The sequence below is a fragment of the Macrosteles quadrilineatus genome, unplaced genomic scaffold (genome assembly GCF_028750875.1).
Source record: "Macrosteles quadrilineatus isolate MER2022 unplaced genomic scaffold, UCM_ALF_1.0 Scaffold_2__2_contigs__length_208266976, whole genome shotgun sequence".
In the NCBI taxonomy this organism is placed as follows: Eukaryota; Metazoa; Arthropoda; class Insecta; order Hemiptera; family Cicadellidae; genus Macrosteles; species Macrosteles quadrilineatus.
In genome coordinates this window covers 65,294,832-65,309,834 of record NW_026542595.1, presented here as the reverse complement: position 1 = coordinate 65,309,834, position 15,003 = coordinate 65,294,832, and the positions used below count along the sequence as shown (strand labels likewise).

The 15,003-nt window shown below is 36.0% G+C and overlaps 1 protein-coding gene across 1 annotated transcript in view; it reads left to right on the top strand.

Moving 5' to 3' along the window:
• The window catches only part of LOC128983889 (THO complex subunit 2), an 84,635-nt gene that overhangs the window by 51,195 nt on the left and 18,437 nt on the right, over positions 1-15,003 (top strand). The window contains exons 21-27 of the mRNA XM_054403143.1: positions 93-284; positions 751-879; positions 1,271-1,399; positions 3,233-3,493; positions 6,290-6,404; positions 6,818-6,938; positions 7,666-7,843. Of these exons, the coding sequence (XP_054259118.1) occupies positions 93-284; positions 751-879; positions 1,271-1,399; positions 3,233-3,493; positions 6,290-6,404; positions 6,818-6,938; positions 7,666-7,843 (1,125 nt within the window). The remainder of the gene's footprint in view (positions 1-92; positions 285-750; positions 880-1,270; positions 1,400-3,232; positions 3,494-6,289; positions 6,405-6,817; positions 6,939-7,665; positions 7,844-15,003) is intronic.

Below are 15,003 nucleotides of genomic sequence, written 5' to 3'. Positions count from 1 at the left end.
TGAGACCATCACACAGCTGCTGCAGTTGTGGTCAAATGTTATGTTACTTTTTCTACTGTTTCCCTCATTGATATGGAACACATGTTGTACAGGAGAAGGACAGTTGGTTCCTGTCCCGTAGTGCCAAATCTGCCAAGAATGAGACCATCACACAGCTGCTGCAGTTGTGCTTGTTTCCTCGATGTATCTTCACCACTGTAGATTCACTGTATTGTGCGAAGTTTGTGCACATTTTGCACAACTTACAAACAGCTAACTTCTCCACACTCCTCTGCTATGATAGAGTAAGTATTGTGTTGAGTGGAATCAAAACATTTAAGTTATATGTGTAAATGGTGATATTTATTTTTATTTTGCCTTACTTTGAAAATGGCTCTCTGGGTCCGACCAGTATACTACCCTGGCTAATTAGATAAAATTACTCGCAGACATCTATGGTATTGGTGTCAGAATTGACTTTTTACGATCGATACGAACGGACAAGTATTGGTTGTATCTAGAATCGACACGTCCCTACTAAAACATAAAAGTAATAAGCACAAGATGAGTTGTTGAGAAGTCCAGTGTCTTATTGGGAAGGGAAACTTAAACACGTAGTACAATCTCTTGCTCTAGTCCAACAACTGTGAACAGCAGTTCCCTGTACAAACAGATATTAGAATCAGCAGTAAACTGACATTTCAAATGTAAAGTATGTTTTACAATTCATTTTACAACAAATCATTTTATGTTTCATATTATTTTTTGCAGTTGTTTTGCGATATCACCTACTCAGTGACCTCATGTACAGAGAATGAGGCTAACCGCTACGGACGTTTCTTGTGTGCAATGCTTGAAACTGTTATGAGGTGGCATTCGAAAAAAGAAATCTTTGAAGAGGTTTGTATCAGAATACTGTTTCACTCAATCTGTTATGTACTTATTTATCCTTAACTAGCTTTACTTGAGCTTAGAAAAGAGGGCATAGACATTAAATCTATACTGTAGAAAGAAAACAGCTACCATCATTGATTATAGAAACAAAACACAACTCTACGAGTAAGTTTTACAATATTCTCTTTGGTTCAATTCAGTCAGTTGTGTAAACAAAATGCAAAACCTTTATCAATATATAAACAAAGTAGATATAAATGTATTTGTGTTGTTCAAGAATGTGGCAGCTCCCCAGGCTCTGTCACCAAATTGCATAAAGAACAATCAGTCTCTATATGACACATTATGTCCAATATCTGATCCTCTCTTCTAATCGTCGTGTGTTTGTGTTGTGCAGGAATGTGCCAGCTACCCAGGCTTTGTCACCAAGTTCCGTGTAAGTAACCAGTGTTCTGAGAACAACGACCATGTTGGCTATGAGAACTATCGCCACGTCTGTCACAAGTGGCACTACAAGATCACTAAGGTATGTCTATGAATGAGGGTTAATAAATAATATGTGAAAGTTAATTAGTTCTAAATTTTCAAAACCATAAAGGGTCGGTTGCAGATTTTATCAGTTTGTTGTTGTTGTTGTTTTTTTATTGGTTGTCGGTTTTTGGTTTTTTGGTTTTCCCCCTTAAAACACTTATCTAAACACAATTTTTCTCTCTACTCATTCAACAGTTGTACACATTTAAAAAACTTTTTAATTTTAAAACTGTAACTTACTTCATGTGAGGACTGTTATATTTTGAAGCAAGATTTGATTCGACAACATACTGTACCTTCAATACGTTATGGTATCTATAGGTACAAATCACAAATTGTCTTATTTTAAAATTTAAGGTTACTAATAAAGTCTATACTCACAAATAATTATAATAATATTAGGTCATAACGTTGTTGAAAATTGTAATATGATAGATATTGGAAATACCAGTACATAACATGATACTTCCTGCCAAGGCTACATGACCACCTTAGAGATAAATCACAATAAATCATAAGTAATATTTACTTAGGAACAAATTAGATGGAAGGGAAAATTACTTTTTTTACACAAGAAAATTAATGTCAGAGTAGACGTCATTAAACTTTTGAGGGGGTACCATTTTGGATAGAGAAGAGATTGCAAACTCTTGTTTTAAGTTAAGTGAACACTTCTAAATGAGGAGTCACTTGAAGGGGGGTTTACATTTAAAAATTTTGAGTTTTCCCCAAAAATAAATTTATTTTTGGGGGACACAAAATTTTCAAAGTCATAAAATGAAACTTCCTGCTAAGATTGCACAACCACCAAAAGTATATCTCCGTATACATACTTAAAAAAATATTAGGTGTGGGGGTCTTGACTTTTTATTCATTCTGTATATTCAACAAGCTTCAATCTTTGTAAAAAAAATGGCTATTTTTTAAGAAAAAGTAACTATAGTTCGGCCGCTTAGAAACAACCTGTGCGCTAATGCTAAACCAATGCTGGAGGAGGTCGCTTTCTAAGCGGCCGAACTATAACTACCAATACAGCCCATGAGCTCTGTGTTACAGTACCCCATAAATTAATCTGCTGCTTAAAAAAGTACTTTTATATGGGTCTCAAATTATATTAATAAGCTTCCTTTATCACTGAAAGAGGTGGAATCATTTTAAAAGTTCTGGTTACACAGAATTTTGTTGTGATAAAGGAAGACAATGATGTTCCGTTACCACGCGGGTTATTCGGGGTTTTGTAGTGAGCGCAGGAGACAATGACAATGTCTAAATGGTTGCGGCAATATGATGTGAGTTTTCCCGCGATTGCAGGAGACAATGCTTTTTTGTTACCACATGGGTTTTTCAGGGTTTTGCTGTGACCATGAGAGACAATGACGATGTCTACACGACAATGTTTTTAACATAATGGAATCGGAATCGAATATTTTTGGAATCGACACATCAATAGTTTTCATTTACTTGAGAGGACAGGGTCGTGCACAAAATGTTGTACAAATAACACCAATACAAGAGCATGAAAAAAAATTTGATTTTATATATATATATATATTTTTACATATTTTGCACTGTACTTGATAAAATTACGGCAATTGTAAATGTTTTGTAGGCCTATGTTTATTTTGTTAATGTCTCCTAAAAAGTTAACACCACGAGCAATGCTTGGACCCCTGTTACTAATCATATAATAGGCTATTTATGCTATCAATAGTTTATACTCTGTAATTATGTAGGCCTAATATACTTTAGCTCCTTCATATCCGAACAACAAATTTTAAATGATACTTCTTTGCTAATCAAGCTTTTGTGTTTTGAAATTTGTCTGCAGGCCATAGTTGTATGTCTGGAGTCGAAAGATTATGTACAGATTCGAAACTCTTTGATAATCTTGACAAATATCCTGCCGCACTTCCCCGTACTTTCCAAGCTCTCAATATGCATCGAGAAGAAGATTGATAAGATCAAGGAGGATGAGAAGGTTAATAGACAGGACCTGTTCACCTTGGCTCAGAGCTACGGGGGCATGTTGAAGGCCCGTGCGCCCTACATCATGCGAGAGGCAGACTTCCATCAGGTCAGCGACCCCAAGGTGAGCTCCAGCTGACGTTCATGAGTCCACTGTTCATTGCAATCACTGATTTTTCTACCTGGTCTCAAAAGCCACTGATAAGTAATTTGTAGTTGTTTGTTGGTCGCCTTTTTTATGTGTTGGGGTCAGGGGCCCTATTTTTAAAATGGTTGAGAGTTTAGGTAATCGTCAACACTCAACTCAACCAACAACAGGATTTGGTATTTTTGAAATTCAACAGTTGAAAAGTAAGTTGGTAGTTACGTTAATATTGAGTGACTCGTTTGGAAATGAAAGCAGCAACACTGCATGAAATACAGATGATGTCATTTTGAACCAATCACAGTGCAGAGTGCAGCTAATGAACTAACCTCTTACTCTACATTACGTATCCTTTTCTCAGCTAATCTGCGATATTTCTAGAAACTATGGTAAACTGCCAGCTCCGTTTGTAGAGTTTGAGGTTATGTCTTAATCTTAATCTTATGTCTTGATTGCAAAAGTTCCTTAATTAATGGAGACTTGCCATTGCAAAAAAAACATACTGTAATTTAAGTAATTTTAATCACTTTATTAGGTAAATTATAGTATTGAATAGGGATATTTCAATTCTTGATGCCACCGATACTTGGCCGTTGGTATCATTATCGAGAATTGATTGTCAAAAGTCAATACCGATACCCGTCTTGCCCCCGCGATCGCAAAATTACCGCTATTGCTGCGAACCCGGGAGACGACAACAACGTTTCCGTGACCGCGGGAGACGATGATGACGCCTACACAGTCGCGCGAATCGTTCATGTTTCTGCCACTGACGATGACATTTACGGTCAGTGGAAGACGAAGGTGACATTTCCGTGACCACGGGAGAACACGATGGTGTCTACAGGAAAAGTTCATGATTTTGCCGCAATTTCGGACGACGACGATGACGTTTCCGTAACAGCAAATGACGATGATGATGAGCTCACTCTCTAAATCTTTAAAAAGGGTACTATGAGGAATGTATCTACAGTTACAGCTCTATGTCATTTATTGAAAATGTGTTTAAAAACATCCATAAGACCAATTATGTTATAAGTTCGCTTTTGGATTAAAGCATTTGACAGTGTTTGTCATGTTAAATTATTAGTTACTAGAGGTTAGTTATTAGAGGTTCTACCCGCGAATTCACGGGTGTACAGAAGCCACCATTAAGTTAATTTAATCAACTTTGACTTTATATTTCATTCAAAGGGCCCAAGTTCGAGAAATTGTCATCTCAAAGGATGTTAAAAGCAGTAGAACCTTCATACCTTACGTCCTGAGGTGGCCGAGGTGGGTACGGTTGTACCTGAACTCGCCGCTCTCTTCCACGACGTCTTGAATACTTTAATACTTTTCAATGAAATGGCAACCTGTTAAATATCGGTGACAACCTCTTGGAACGAACAATATACATGGTTTGTTAATCTCATATTCATCGTGTTTCGATCACCTTTAATCACTCACGTGTATCAAACAGCTACAAATAGTTTCACTTTCCATTCACCGCACCTCTTTAAAGAACATAAAAGTAAATAATAAAATAAGTAAACAAAAATGTAAACAAACTATATTGTCAATTACATTGACCAGCTGTTGTTCACTAAATTAATCGAATAACGTTAACTTCCAAAACATGCAAGGCGTAGCCCTTTGGAAATCAGCCTGTGGGGCAGAGCCCTTAGGGAGTAATTCCATATCAATACTTTTCGGCAAATCTACACACTCTGAGCTTCATTTTGATATGCCATGTGCCTATATTTTTATTTGGTAAATGGCCTTAACCATTTACATAAAATTTGATTGTATCACTTTAATAATATAATAATAGATGTAGCCTTCTGGTGGAACCGGGGCGGAAACTAGGTTATGAATTCTGTGGTGATGTGATGTATTCATTGTAATTAAGTGAAATGTGTAGGTAATTGGCTGTTTTGGGTGCTAAGGCCTGGAGGACCCTAGCATGGTGCAATTAAGAACGTGCTATCCTCTACTACCATCTTAAAATGACAATTTAATAGGAAACGTTGTTGGGGGAACCAGAGGGCGGAAATCTTTACCCAGACCAGAAGCAGGCCAAGCCAGCTTTGATTACTTATAATTTAACTAGAAAAGGAACTATAGCTAACATTCCAAACTAAACTGCTAAATACTGTAAAATTGAGATGACGATAAAATAGGTCAATTGCGTTCCCTAACTCCTTATTGAACCAATTTGGACTCAAAAGGTGATTTAATACTTAAACCTTCAACGTGGTGACTATTGCATGTCTAGGAATGATTACCTCGTTAAGCGAGGTAATCATAATTTTGGAATTTACATTTCTGTGAATGGGGCGAAAGCCTGCCGGCTCCCCCTTAAATAATTAAACTAGCCTGTCATCTTAATCCTAACACTACTTAATAATTAACGACTTATCCTGATTTAAGAAGGGCATGGAGAGATGAGAAAGGGCGTTCGGCAGGTTTTCCAACGGTAGGCGGCAAGAGACAAGACGGAGGAAATCTCGATTCCGTAGCTCCTTGACGTTTCTCAAAAAAAGGCAAGCGGCAGACCGAAGGAGGCGCACCGATCGCAAGGCCAGCGATTTAGTTCTGTTGCACTATATAAAATAGTGGCGCTAAGCGTCACAGTTAACTCCATGATTTGTGCATTATGGGCAAAGAGCTCTGTCGGTTTCTATCATATTTGGAAGTTCATATTGGAAATTTTATATAACAAAAGGTCTCAAAAGCTACAATTTAATATATTTTAATTACTGGAATTAAATGTTAGGAACCTGTTGCTTGCAGGCACCACCCAAGGCCGCAGAGCCCAAAGCTGAGTCAACGCCTCAGAACCAGACGTCTTTGGTGGGAGGAGGAGGAGGGTCCTTTACTAGAAACCTCAATGGAGATCTCAAGTCAGGTAACTGTAAAACAACTTTGTAGAAATTTACTGAATTCTTAAGTGAAAAAAAAAACTTTTTCAAACAAAAAAGGTTTTTGTTATTTTATTTTATATCAAGATGTTTTTAATTATTCTGAAATTCCGCTTAGTCTGCAGGTTTGCTGTGGCAGGGTATTTTAGTTACTCTTAGTTTTTGCCAATATTATTTTTTTACCATAAAATATATTTGGTGTTTCATATTTTCAGAATCATGCTGAAAGTGGAAAACTATTATAGGAATACAATTTTTAATTTAATTCTTTATACAAACCTGAAGTTCCTGTTTAAGTTAGGCAATTAGAACTATTAACCAAAGTGAATACATTTTTATATCTTTTGTAGTTTTGCCTACAAAAAAATTTAATCATATAACGTATTGTTTTATTTGATAGATAAAACACCTGTTGCGGTTGTGTCGTCCACTGTGAAGGAGAGTAGCAGGGAGAAGAAGATGAACAGGTCTTCTGTAGGCTCTCTGTCCCCAGTGAAGACTGAGACTTCTGGCTCTGCACAGTAAGAACTTTAAACACTTCTTACAAAACCAATTGATATGGTGTTTTCTGTATTGGGTTTAATAAAATTATGGTATGGTTTATTTTTAGATAAAATTAAAACAAATAAGTTACAAAAAGTGTATAGTTATCAACTCTCATCCATGTTAATAATGGATGCCGTTTACAATATTGTTTGATTAAGGAGTAAATTAAGTTTTTGTAATAATCACCCTTATCACCTTTTTTTTAGTGTTTTTTTATTCTTATAATATTATTACAAGTGTTAATAAATGTGGATACTCTCTAGGAAAACTTTATTCATTTATAAATTGATGGAATAGTTACATATTCATCTATACCCTTACCGTGGAGCCAAGTTTTAAGAGTATTATCTTTTCATCCTAATGCTCAGCATCAAGTTTTGAACTCTCCTACTGAATAGTAGTATATTAAGTTAGTAGTTTTGAAAATGGTTGTTTACTGGAGGAGTTGTTATAACTATCACCTATGGTAATAGGTACTTCCCTATGGGAAAACTTGCTTATAAGATAATGTTTTATAAAACATAATTTTTTAAAGTAATAAAAAATAAATAAAACAACTTTTAAGTCAAAAAAGATGTGGTTGTTAAGAAGACACGTGTAGCTTATTAGTTAGATAAGAATGTTACAGTTTCTATAATTAGCTGTGAAATGTATTTATTGTTTAACTACTGTAAATTTAGTACCTGGAAATTTCATAACTAGGAAATCTACAAAGGATAAGTCAGAGAAGGCCAGGGAAAAAGAACTGCTAGAAAGAGAAAAACAAATAAGAAAGGAAGAAAGGAGAGAAGAAGCTAGACGAGAGGAAGCAAAAAAGAGAGCAGAGGAAAAGTCAGCCGAGGAGAGAACTTCAAGAGAAAGATCTTCCGACAGATACAGGGTAAGGGCATTGACACCAGCACAGTAGTCAATGGTTTTATGTAAGTTCCTCTGTCATTTTTAATTAATTTCATACAGGGTGGCGGAAAAAGGATGATTGGATTTGAACTGTGTAGTACTAGTAGGGGGAGAGGGTCGGGTCCACTGCTAGCCCTCTGTAAGTCGACCATAGTATCAAATTTGTCATGAGATGGCACAGTGGACGGTTGAGCACCACGTTTTTGCTGTGGAACAGTTTTTTTTTTCTTTCAGAAACAGTGAATAGGCCACATGAAAAACAAACCAACTCTAAAGCGGCCTACACACTACACGTGCATTGCACGCCGTGCCATTTTTTATATTGGCACGACGTGCTTTGCACGGCACATTTTGCCCACACACTTGATCTCCAGTGTAGCCTGCAATGTGCTAAATTACATCGTCTGTTCGTACAAATGAAATGCAGAACACACACGTGTTTTTCAAAGACATTATTGATTAATCATTAAAAATAGACACAAGGCAGCAGCACTAAGCCGCCTTAAGTGCCTAGGTTAGTCCAGACCTTGCACCTCGCTGCCGTACAGATATACGCCGGCAGGGCACTTGGTTCACAATACTGTGGTGGAGGATGTATATTATATATACATATGATAGTATATTATATATACATATGATATTATTATATAGAGATCTATGACTGCGTCTCGGGTCACGCATCACATACAGCGCGCGATCCATTATGTTATAATCTCGATGGTCGTGCAAATTATCAATTATCAGTTATCAATAATTATAAATTATCAATTATCAATAATTATCAATTATTTAAAATGGGGACGCCACTATGTGCGTATTTAATCTGTGTTGCAAATGGCGAAGACAAAATGCCGTTGATTCACTAATAAGAAAGTACTATTATAGGGCCAAATCCTGTCAAAAGTGGTTGAACTACCAGCACGTGGCACGGGGATCGCCTACACACTAGCACGTTGGAACGGCGTGCTTTGGCACGGCACGCCGAAAATCAAACTCGTTTTGATTTCCACCGTGCCATGCCAATGCACGCCGTGCTTGCACGGTGTTCACCACACACTTGCACGTTTTGTCAGTTTTTGGCACGACGTGCTTGCACGGCGTGCAATGCACGTGTAGTGTGTAGGCCGCTTAAAATTACATACTATATGAAAGTACATAAAGACAGGGGTTGGTGTAGTACCTTACAGAAAATTTGGTAAAATTGAAGTTATCATTATATTAAAAATCTATTCTTTAGGTGTCCGTACGGAAATTCAATAAATTTTGATATCGACATATCACTATTTTCAAGAAGTTATTGATAAATTACAGGTTTAAGGATTAGATTTAATTTTTGGATTTTTTAATCAGTAATATATAAAAATTGAATGGAATTGTGTCAGGCAATATTACAGTGATCATAAATTTTGTTTCTTTAACTGAGAATGCTTTTTCCGATAAACTAAATAAAATAGCGAGCTGTGTTAGCGCTAAAACAGCATTGTGGGAGTTGGTGCAAAACACGCTGGAAAGTTTAGTATGAAAAGTACAACCTGAACTACCTGGATTTTTTTTACTCATGAATTACTCATGATTTTTTCTGGTTGGCAGGGTGTCTACCAACCGGGAAATCCGGGAAAACCGGGAATTGTACTAAATTTTTTACTGGGCATGAAATGTACTGGAATTGTCCTTAATGCCAGACTATGTCCTTAAATTTTTAATGGGTCATAATTTTATTGGTCACTAGTTGGTTAGAAGCACATAAAAGGTTTATCAGATGTTTGTTTACATTTTCATAATTTATTACTAGAGTAATTATGCAATAAAAATCCCATTAGCAATCTCAAACCCATTAATATTTTATCACTACAATCAAGTGTCAAGTCAAGTACTTCCAAGAACTGTTGACTCAGCAGCTAGCTCATAAAAGTTGTATCACTTTTATTCCTTTACAACTTCTTTATTTATTACTAGGGTAATTATTATTAGACCCCAAACCTATTTTATCATGAAAATAATAGTTTTATAATGGCTGTTAAATTTTACTTCTTACTTGTACTTTCGTCTTGAAGATTCAATTTTGCCGCGGCCATTACCTAGTGCCATCATAAAACTGTTTATGGTTTCATATTAAACATGTAAATAATCTACAGTCTTATTTTGTAAGTTAAACCCTTTTTTATAGATATTTTATCTTTCAATTGACTAAACCACAAGCATTGTTGTTTGCATTAATGTTTTATCGCTATGTAGGCCTACTTGGTTTCAAATTATGTCATTGCATTTTCTGTATCTCTGTCTTATATTGTTGGCTATTCAGGTTTCAATGTTTTTTGTTTCCCATATTTATTTATTGAGTTGTATGCTTTAAGCAATCTAAATCTTATGATGTAGAATGATGATAGTGACTTTGCTGCTATTATAACCTCATTGTTACTCAGTTTAAAAATATAGGCCCTCCTAAATAATTAGGTCTAGGCCTGGGTATTTTGATTCTTGAAAGACCTGTAAAATATATTAAGAAAATGTAATTGAGCCTAAGATAAACAACTAATGATTGCAATGTGTCGATATTAACTTTGCAAATGAAAATACAATAATCTTACTCTGTGCTTATTGGTAGCCGCTTACCATACCTTGATTTTGTACTAAGAACTGAGTAACAATATGCATTAAAGATTTTTTTTTCAAAAGTAGTCGAGAACCTAACGTTGTGCCAGGGCGAATCATGCCAAATTAATCCGCCTGGATCGGATAAGCTATGTTATGATGTTTCCGTGACCGATGGAGATATTTGTCGCTATCGCAGGAGACAATGATTGCGTTTCTCTGTTACACTATAAATAGTGTGGTGGCTTAGAGACAATATCGGCAAGGATCGTGACCTGATGGATTAAAGCTGCAGCTTTTGCACATTCTTCCATACCCTAAATACAAACAATTTATGGGGGGGTGCCCGATTTTTAGGTCCGCCATCTTGAAATACGACGCCATCTTTGTTTTCTTTAGAGGAATTGAACTATTCATAGAAAATGGCCTAAAATCACCCAAAAGGACACATTTACGCCATTTTGTATATAACATGTTTTGTTCACAATTAAATTTGCTATAAAATGAGATAAAAACCTTTTCGATAACTTAAATAGTCTTGAAGATATAAACTGTTAAAGTTGAAAATTTGATATATTCCTCTAAGCTACATGTAGTTTTTGCTATATATCACCCAAACGGTCAGCGGTACGTATCTGTTATTATTATATATTTTATTCGTAATTAAATTTGCTACAAAATGAGATGAAAATCTCTAAATAACCTTAAGTAGTTCGGAAGGTATAAAGCGTTAAAGTTATAAGCTTGTTTAATTTCTGTATGCAATAGGTCGGTGTTTCTTAAAAGTCCCCGCGCTTTGTTTTTTCTGCACGTATTGCGTCAGAAGACTGCAGATTCACACATCAATACTGGACCTAAAATAGTACTTTTTAAAGTACTTCTTGACTTTTTTCGCCCAAGGGGGGTCGGGCCACAAGGAGTAAGTTGAAAATCTTAAATAAAAGCATAGGCCATGATGCATATTAAATTAAAGAGATTTACCTGTAGAACGCGTTACCACAAACTGCACTTTAAAAGGACAAGTGGGTCAAAAGTTATACAATTTTATAGTTTTGCTTATTTATTTATTAATGGTCAACACCATTTCATCTCATCTTGATGAAGCTTGGAAAGTTCCCTAGGGGTCTTAAAAATGGTAATGTGCTACCAATTTTCAAGGAAGGTGACCCATTTGTCAAAAGTTATCGTCCAGTGGTGGTACAACCTACATTGGCTAATATATTTCCAGCAATTCTACTTCATGGACTCTCTTTTTCTTTGAACAATGTCATCGTGTCCTATCAACATGGCTTCAATAAAGGGCGAACTACCTTGACCAATTTGGTTCCGTACCAGGATGACATAATGCAAGCCTTTTCTCGTAACCATAAGGTCGATTCTGTCAATTTGGACCTATCCAAGGCTTTCGACCGTGTAAGTCACACTTATCTCGTGGCAAAGCTTGGTGGATTGGGATCACTGAATCATACTTGTATGATTTGAGGACTATTTGTGGAATCACTTTTTAACAATGAAATTTGCTGGAGCGAAGTCTTGTAAGATTGAAGCTTTTTTTGGTGTACCTCAAGGATCTATCTCTACTGGGACCAATTTTATATTCAATATTCATTAATATATGGCTGACGTTGTCAAAGATTCTTGACAACCGGGTTCATTCGCTCCTATTCCTCTGATAAGACCACCATTTTGAGAGAGGTGCCTCAGGGCTCTGTTTTAGGACCTATCCTATTCCTGCTCTTCATTAACACCCTTCCATCTTGCATATCAACCGCCAAACCAACACTATTTTCTGATGACACCTCACTCTCCATTTCCAGCCTCACCATCGAAAGCTTGGAGCTCACTACCTTTTGGGAAACAAGTAGCTTAATCGAGTGGTTTGATTCCAACTTTCTCTCCGTCAACGCCGAAAAAACCCAACTTTTGCACTTTTATATTTCAAAGAGACTCTCTAATAGATTCAGCCTAATTCTGGATGACACAGTTCATCCAACTAACAGTGTTAGGTTTCTGGGACTGACACTGTATAAACATTTTGATTTCTCAGATCACATTAAGCAGGTTTCAACAAAAGTCAGTTCTGGAATTTTTGTTCTACGTAGTTTAAAGAACACATCTACCTTCGAAATTCTAATATCCGTATATTACGGACTAATATATCCTCATTTAGCGTATGATATAGCCTATTCCTATAGCGTATGCTATACCTATATGAGACTATGAAATTTAAAAAAATAAATTTCTATTTAAATTCCAAAAGTGGGCTGTGCGAACAATTTTATCTCTGCCCAAACGAAAATCATGTAAAAAGTTTTCTCAGAATCGAAATGCCTCCAGCAGGACATCAATGGAATTTCAATGTGGTTTATGCAAAATGGAATGCTTTTGAATGAATTAAAGTGGATGATAGTTCCATTCAACAGGACCTCAACAACCTCTCTTTTAAACTATTCAATAAATGGGAATGCACTTGTTAGATCCACCTCGGTCAACGACCTTGGAGTATCAATTACATCATATCTCAACCCTGATGATCAAGATAACAGGTTAACAAGGAAAGCAAACTCAGACCTTGGTTTCATTCTGAGATTATCCAGAAATGGGTTCTCTGTGTGGGTTGTGCTCTCCTTGTTGGAATATAGTTCTCCTGTATGGTCCCAATTTATACAGTTGGTCGTTCACAGGACATCGAAAGAGTGCAGCTCTTGTTTTAGAATCGTAGGACTTCGTCTGGGATACCCATTCAGGGTTTTACCCATTTGAGGATCTTCGACAGCATCTTCGGCTAAACCACTTGAGTTCTCGAAGGCGTATTACTGACCTGGTTTTCCTGAGGAAGAATCTCATTGCAGAACTTGACTCTCCTGATCTGCTGAGCAGGGTAAATTATCGCTGCTCCAGACCATCCTGATCTCAGGACCTATTTGAAAGGGGATATCATTCTACAGCATATGCCTACAACAGCACGCTACCAGGACTACATCGTTTGGGAAACAGTATTCCTAAAATTCTCGAATTTTTCTCCTCAAGTTTTATTACTTTTAGGAAAGGCTGCTTGCTTGTTTCTCATAATCCTTGGTGGTCCATAATACAGTAGAGTGGTCCTATGATCCAGTTTGTTATTGCATTTCTTGTTTGCTTTCATATTTATTAAAATGTTGATGCATGTTGATAGAATTTTTTAATATCATCACTTTAAACCGATCAATTTATGGAATTCCAGGTTTATTGACATCTTTTTTATTCAATTCTTGATAAGTTTGTTATACATTTATTCTTGTTGATCATTGTTTTGCTTGTTAACACTATTGTTTAATATGTATGATCCTTGTTGTTAAGTTCCGTTACGTATGTTATATGTTATGCAATGAGATGAAATGGTGTAGACCGTTAATTAATAAATAAATAAGCAAAACTATAAAATTGTATAACTTTTGACCCACTTGTCCTTTTAAAGTGCAGTTTGTGGTAACGCGTTCTACAGGAAAATCTCTTTAATGTGATATCTATCATGGCCTATGCTTTTATTTAAGATTTTCAACTTACTCCTTGTGGGCCGACCCCCCTTGGGTGAAAAAAGTCAAGAAGTACTTTAAAAAGTACTATTTTAGGTCCAGTATTGATGTGTGAATCTGCAGTCTTCTGACGCAATACGTGCAGAAAAAACAAAGCGCGGGGACTTTTAAGAAACACCGACCTATTGCATACAGAAATTAAAGAAGCTTATAACTTTAACGGTTTATATCTTCCGAACTATTTAAGTTAATTTAGAGATTTTCATCTCATTTTGTAGCAAATTTAATTACAAATAAAATATATGATAATAACAGATACGTACCGTTGACCGTTTGGGTGATATATAGCAAAAACTATATGTAGCTTAGAGGAATATATCAAATTTTCAACTTTAACAGTTTATATCTTCAAGACTATTTAAGTTATCGAAAAGGTTTTTATCTCATTTTATAGCAAATTTAATTGTGAACAAAACATGTTGTATACAAAATGGCGTAAATGTGTCCTTTTGGGTGATTTTAGGCCATTTTCTATGAATAGTTCAATTCCTCTAAAGAAAACAAAGATGGCGTCGTATTTCAAGATGGCGGACCTAAAAATCGGGCACCCCCCCATAAATTGTTTGTATTTAGGGTATGGAAGAAATGTGCAAAAGCTGCAGCTTTAATCCATCAGGTCACGATCATTTTGCTAAGCCACCACACTAAAAAGCTTTACCTAAAGTATAGGTAGGCCTATGTTTGTTTACTTTCAATAAATTTCTATTTTGAAATTTAACTCTTATCTATTATTATTTACTTTTCTCTCTGGTACAACTACAGTGAATAAGAAGATTAATACAGTTTGACAAATCAGGAAAATTATTCGGTAATGACACCGACAAAGGTTACAGCAAAGTGTCCTTAAATGTACGGGAATTTTCCATGAATTTGTTATCCAGAATGTAGTAGACACCCTGGGTTGGCCTTGTGGACACCCTGGACCAAGAAAAGCAACTGAAAAAGATTTATTTGTAAAGCTAAATGCATAACTCTT